The sequence below is a fragment of the Amaranthus tricolor genome, chromosome 10 (genome assembly GCF_026212465.1).
Source record: "Amaranthus tricolor cultivar Red isolate AtriRed21 chromosome 10, ASM2621246v1, whole genome shotgun sequence".
Lineage (NCBI taxonomy): Eukaryota > Viridiplantae > Streptophyta > Magnoliopsida > Caryophyllales > Amaranthaceae > Amaranthus > Amaranthus tricolor.
The window spans coordinates 19,094,386-19,101,006 of NC_080056.1; the positions used below are offsets into that span (position 1 = coordinate 19,094,386).

Consider the following 6,621-nt stretch of genomic DNA (forward strand, 5'->3'; position numbering starts at 1 on the left):
ATTAATAACTGAGTAAAGATTATTAAGGTCCTTAAATGTCAATGAAACCTTCTCAAACTTTTACCAATTTTAACTACTGACCATATGAGTATGTGACAAAAATTTTGAGTCCATATGTCTTTGTTTGGTAATTATTTTATAATTTGCCAATTTTTAATTTACCGCTAAACAATTGAACGATTATTCAAAAATCCAAAAAAAAAACAAAATTCCAAACTAAATATGTTCTAACCAAATCTTGTTGGAGACATTATAATATGTTTTTATTAATTATTTTTGATGATGAAGAGTTCATCTAATACCGTGTTTTATAATAAGAATATTTAACACCTTAAAATCCATTAAAATATCAATTTAACGAATAATCTCAACAAAAAGTATCCAAGAAAATTTCTTAACATATAGCTAATGGAAATTTCTTTTAAAATGAATTTCAAATATTTTCAAATTCATATAATCATTTCCATCACAATAACTTTCACAAAGTTGTGTTAAACATGCCTTTAAACATACAAAAATTTATAAAATCAACATGCATGATGCCCACAATAATAATACATGTAATAAATTATTCCATACTCAAATTTATCATTTCGACATCATTTTTCAAGATTTAAGAACTTCTCTTTGGGAATTTTATTTTTTTAAAAACAAGTTTATACACAAACTTTCCCAACTTGTTCTTAAATCCTTTAAAAATCACCCCATGTGATATGCCTCGACTCCAAGCCTATATAATTATTCCGTAAGCTCCTATGCATTCTTAGAAGTGGTTCTAACTTCGGGTCCTAGCCCTTCCAGTCTCAACTCCAATTCTTCAACTAAACATATTGCAATCATCCAAAAATCAATAATAATTTTGAATTTCTAACATGCACTTAACTTTCCCTAGTTAGAGTTGTTAGACTAATACTTGTGATGATTTTAACATATTTGGAGTATACTTATTATGTTGAGCAACATACTTAGTTAAGTCCCATAATTTTACTTGAATCCTTTAAGTAACAAAATTTATATGTTTGTGAAAATACATCTTCTTACTTTCTATTATGGCCTATTTTTATAGATTTATAAGTGATGATTTTCTTATTTTAGAGATAAAATACTCATTGTATAATGATAGAAAGATTCATGTAAAAAAAAATGTTTTGCATGAACAAGTTTTAACAAAAACTAGTGGAATAAAGAAATGAACATAACTTATTCTATACTCGGTGGATTTCTTCAAGTTTGGTGTCTATGGAAAGTTCTTAAGATGAAGATTATTTTTATGGGAGATTTGATTTTATAAACATAAATTTTCAGAAGTTTTATATGGGTTTTTAAAGGAGATTTGATGAGAAAAGAAGGTGTTTTAGTTATTAAAAGTTTGAAGGATTCTAGTGTTTGTTCATGAATGAACTTGGGAGCAATGTGTTGGGGTTTATGGCTGAAAAGTTATTCAGAAAATAGAGTGTTTTTGCTTTAAATATTTGCCTCTTGCATGCTTGTAATGATGCACAAGCTTTGGGTAGAATAAAAGGGGTTCTTGGGTAGAGTTTTTTAACTTGTGTATGTAAGTATACAAAGGGCTATAAGACAGCTTTAGCATGGCTGGTTGGGTTGATTTTTTTTATGATTTTTGTACATCATTTGATCTATTATAGTGTAGGAAAGGTTTATCTAAGATAGTTTAAGGTTTGGGTAAAAATTGTTGTACATGTAACAAGTTATGTAACTTGTACTTCATGTTTAAAAATCACTTGTATATGTGTGAAATATTTAATTTACTACCATCATGGTTATATAATATGCTAGGGTAATAATTAAAATTTTCTTGAACTGTTATGGGTAGTTGCTCAACTTTAAGTTTTACCTCCAAAGTTTACGTTACTTGTTACGATTCATAATCACGTTACGAATTAACAAGTTTCTAATAATTGTAGAGATTTTTCAAATTACTACCATCACTAATTAAATTATAATTAGTAACGAACAAATATATAAGGAAAATTAGGCGCTAAAAACGACTAATGAAATCTTCTAATAATACGGCTGTTTCATCCTTAGATTAACCTAATCTACCTCAAACACCCCCATGTCTAAGAAAAGCAAAGGGTACAAAGAAAAACAATGCTACCAAGCAACAAAAAACCCGTGCACCTCCTCCATCACCCTCAAACAAGCATCAAACATAGCATATAAGCTAACAAATAGAATATGCAAGTAAAAAAAATAATCATCAACCCAAACCCTCCAACACAGGTCAACCCAAAGCTTTAAAATTTTGTAGTTTGAAAGCAACAAATTTAATAGGAATGAAGGGGTGTATGTTTGTGTAGTTGATAAAGTATCAACTGAGATTCATGCGGCTCGTAAATGGATGTACGAGAATTTCAAGTAATAATGGTCAGGGTGGAAAAAGGAGGGCAATCGTAGTGAAGCTAGAATTGAGAATATTGAAGGAGAAGAGGACGAAATATACTTGATGAACATTGGTTATAACTTTTGGCCTTTGGTTGTTCCTTGTTCCTCAACTACATAAAAAAAATCTAACAAAAAGACCAAGCAAAAATATCTACACCAAGACTATGCAATCCAAAAAATAATCTCAAAAATCAATACTAAAGAACAAAAACAACGAAATTAAGAATTAATAACGGAAAAACTTAAATAAAACAGTTTTCCTCCCGGACGCGCTATGTTTAACATCGTCAGCCCGACGCAACTTACCAAATCATCATAAAATAAAATACCAATAGAGCCCTTGTAAGCCCTTCCAAACACATTAACATAGTTTCCTCTTATCTTCAAACCTAATTGATTACCATTCCTTGAGTTCATTAACCAATTGATACTTTTTAGTTGAAGCACTTCTCATGGGTTTTTGGAGCTCAAAAACCATCTTCTCCTCACCCACCTCCAATGTTAGCTTACCTATCTTCACATCAATAACCGCTTCAGTAGTAGCAAGCCAAGGTCTACCCAAAATGATAGGAACGTGGGTATCTTCAGGCATGTCCATGACAACAAAATCATATGGGAATAGTAGGTTTCCTACAAATACTGGAACATCCTTCAGAATACCCTTGCGATGCCTAATACTCTAATCAACTAGATGTAGGGTCATGCTTCTCTAAAGTAGGCTTCCTGCATTCGGTAGCCATTTGTACAAAAAAATGAGACATGAGGCTAACACTAGCCCCTAAGTTACACAAAGCATTATTAAAACTAAACTACCAATAGAGATAGAGATAGAGAAGCTATTTGGATAATCAAGCTTAGGGGGGAATTTCATTAAGAGCACAACATTATATTCCTCGAAAAAGTTCATGATTCCTTTTGTTTTATTACGGTTGGTGGTGAGATCCTTCAGGAATCGAGAAAATGATGGTGTATCTGTCACAACTTGAAGGAAGGGATCTTCAAGTGTCTATCTTTCACCAAGTGTATAAACTTTCCATACCTCTTTTCCAACCTTGCCTTAGCAAGCCTTTGTGGGAATAGTACAGGTCTAATGTAAGGCAAAGGGGTTTATCCTTGCCTTAGTTGTTCGAAATGTTTAAGGGCAAAACATAATCTTCCATGTTCCAATTAATGCTATCTTCAAACTTACATAAATAAGTTCTCCAACACGTAACTTTTTTGTCCTTCTAATCCGGCACATCAATCTAGAGCTCTTCAATTCTAGAGCTAAAGAACTTTTTGTTGTCGATATCTTATAGTATCACAAGTTAATAAGAGATTTAACCTCATTGGATTGTAAAACTCGGTGTTAACTAAGCGTTAGATTGGATATAACCCAATTCCAATTGAAGTGTAATCAATAGAATTCCTTGGCAAAGCTTTTGTAAATTTATCGACATGCCCGACTATCAAGCTGTGCAATCTGGGCCATTGCACGGGGCCCCAAGTATAATTGTCGAAAATAGGGGCCTCTAAGTGATGTTGATAATAAAATATTTAGTTAGCAAAATGAAACATTAATAATTGTGGCTCAGTGGCAAATGGTAATGCATGCGACATGCTATTTGATTTACGAGGGTTGAGGGATCGAAACATACTAGCTATAGTATCTCTTTAGTTCCTTTTTTTTTAGAAAATTTATTTTCTTAGTATTATTAAACATATTGTAATTAATTATAAATAGAAATAATTCCAATTGAATAAATATTTTTAAAAATGATTTCTATCTTAGAAAATTGTTATTTCTTTTCAATGTTTTTTTATTTAGTTTATATACTCTTATATGTTTATTATTTTGATGTCGCTAAAGATTTATAGTTCTTAGGTTTCAAATTATATCAAAAGATACAGTCTTTTATAATATGATGTATTTTTACAAACAAAAACATGTGACATGTTCATACGAACAAAAAAATTGAATTTTTTTCGTAATTAGTAGGTAGTGTTAACAAAGAAAATAGATTTTCAAGTAGTTTTTGACAAAAAAAATTGTTAAGATAATTTTTAGGAAAAACTCCATCTTTGTAAGTATTTTTGACAAAAAATATATTCAAGATAGTTGATGATAAAAATCAATTTTCATAAGTAATGTTTGACAAGTATATAAGTTTTTGTTTTATCTATTATTGTAAATTCAACATGATTATCTTATAGATAATTTTTTTAAAAAGATTGTAATAGAACAATGAGATTTTCTTAAAATATATGTACATATACTGGATTTAATAGTTACTAGATTATTCCATAGTAGATGGAAAAGGGCCGATTTCTGTTGTACGTATTGGGGCTCTATTTTCTTTGAGATGGTCCTGTTTATCAGCCAAGTTAAACTTTATATTGACATAGTCAAACGTTATGACCCCTTTAGTAATAAGTCTTTGCACAAGGTCATGCCTTAGTGAAATGTGTCTTGACTTACCGTTATTAACTTTGCTATAAGCCCTTAACAAAGCCGAATTTCCATACAAATGTATAGCCACTAATGAAATAGGCTTAGGTAATAAGGGTATCCTAAACATGATATTCTAAAGCCATTTTGCTTCCTTACTTGTCGATGGTAAGGCAATAAATTCTGACGTCATAATAGAATTTGAGATACATGTTTGTTTCTTGGAAGACCATGAAATGACACCTCCCCCCACTAGTGGAAAATAACGTACCTGCTGCTTATCAATTGCTGTGCTTTTTATTAAACACAGCATAAAATAGCACCAAAGAATTTCACACAAAAACAATAGAGCAAATGCTGCGGGTTTCAGAAAAGCCGCAGCAATTAAGAAATTTTAAAAATTGAAAAATTTTCAAATGCTGAGGTTTTTTGGAAGCCCGCAGCACATAATGTCTTTTTTGCAATTTTATGCTGCGATTCTCACTAGCCCGCAGCACATAATGTCTTTCTTAAAAATTAAAACCCGCCATTCAACGTTCCATTTCACAAATACTCGACCTACTGTTGTATTCTCCAAAAGCCCTCCTAAAACCCACCATTTTCGCAAACTGCTTCATTCTTCATCATCTTCTTCTTCATCATCTGCTGCTTCTTCTTCCACGAAAAACCCATAAATTCTTCATTTTCGCAAACTGCTTCTTCTTCTTCATCATTTTCGCATAAATTCTTCATCATTTTTTTTCATTGTTCTTCTTCTTCCACACGAAAAACCCACGAAACTTTTGGGCTTAGTTCTTACTCTTCTTCGAGGTATAATTTTTTAAAGCTTAGTTCTCAAACCTATTTTTGTTCAAGCTTCATTAATTGTGTTTTAGGGCTGTTTTTTTTATACTAATTTTATTTTATTTTTTTTCATTTTTTAGGTTATACACAACCCACCAAAACCCACAAAAATTCGGTTTAAAGTTTATCATAATTTATGAATGTATATGCAGTTATTGTTTTTAAGTTTTAAATTTATCATATATATCATGTTTTGTTATATTGTTAAGTAATTTCTTCATTTTATTTATGAATGTGTATGTAGTTGTGGTTTTTAAGTTTTAAATTTATCACAATTTTTTTTATAGTTTGTAAATTTGGTTTAATTAGGGTTGTTTATGGTTAAATGAATGAATTGTTGATATGAATGTTAATTCATTGTCAAAGTTTATGAATGTGATTTTATTTTTATTGTTTTTATATGTTGTTAATATATATGAATATTAATTATGGTTAGTAGAATTAACGTCATTTGGACAATTTAAAAAACATTGTATTATTAGGGTTAATTAGAGTTAAAACAATGTTGTTATTAGAATATACATATTTTTTGAACAATTTATAGATTATGAAGGTTAATTATTAATATTTTAAATTAGGGTTAACTGAATGATTATTACTTAATTTTATGGTTAATTAGGGTTCATTAATTATATATGTTAAAAGTTGTTATTAATTTTGTTTTGAATTAATTAATCACAATTAGGATGATAAAAGATTATTCTTGGATGTATGGAAGCATTGAATCGTCAGAATTTATTGATGGCATATTAGAATTTTGTTGTATTGCGGTTGAACATCAAGTTAATTAGGACGGGGGGAGTTGGTTTTTATTGCCCATGTGTCAATTGTTGCAATGTATCAAATGTAGATAGTGTTCATATCCTTAGGGAGTACATACTTCGACATAGGTTTAGGCCTCAATATCATGTTTTGGTTTGGCACAGTGAGGAGGGAGTTTACAA

General features: G+C 30.3%; 1 protein-coding gene across 1 annotated transcript; it reads right to left on the reverse strand.

The window, feature by feature from the left end:
- Positions 1-2,115: 2,115 nt before the first annotated feature.
- Positions 2,116-4,964, reverse strand: LOC130824933 (uncharacterized). The gene is made up of 4 exons (XM_057689957.1): positions 4,865-4,964; positions 3,194-3,378; positions 2,808-3,085; positions 2,116-2,185 (listed from the first exon to the last, which is right to left on the reverse strand). Exons 1-4 carry the CDS (start codon positions 4,962-4,964, stop codon positions 2,116-2,118), a joined length of 633 nt encoding a protein of 210 aa, XP_057545940.1.
- Between the last annotated feature and the right edge of the window lie 1,657 nt (positions 4,965-6,621).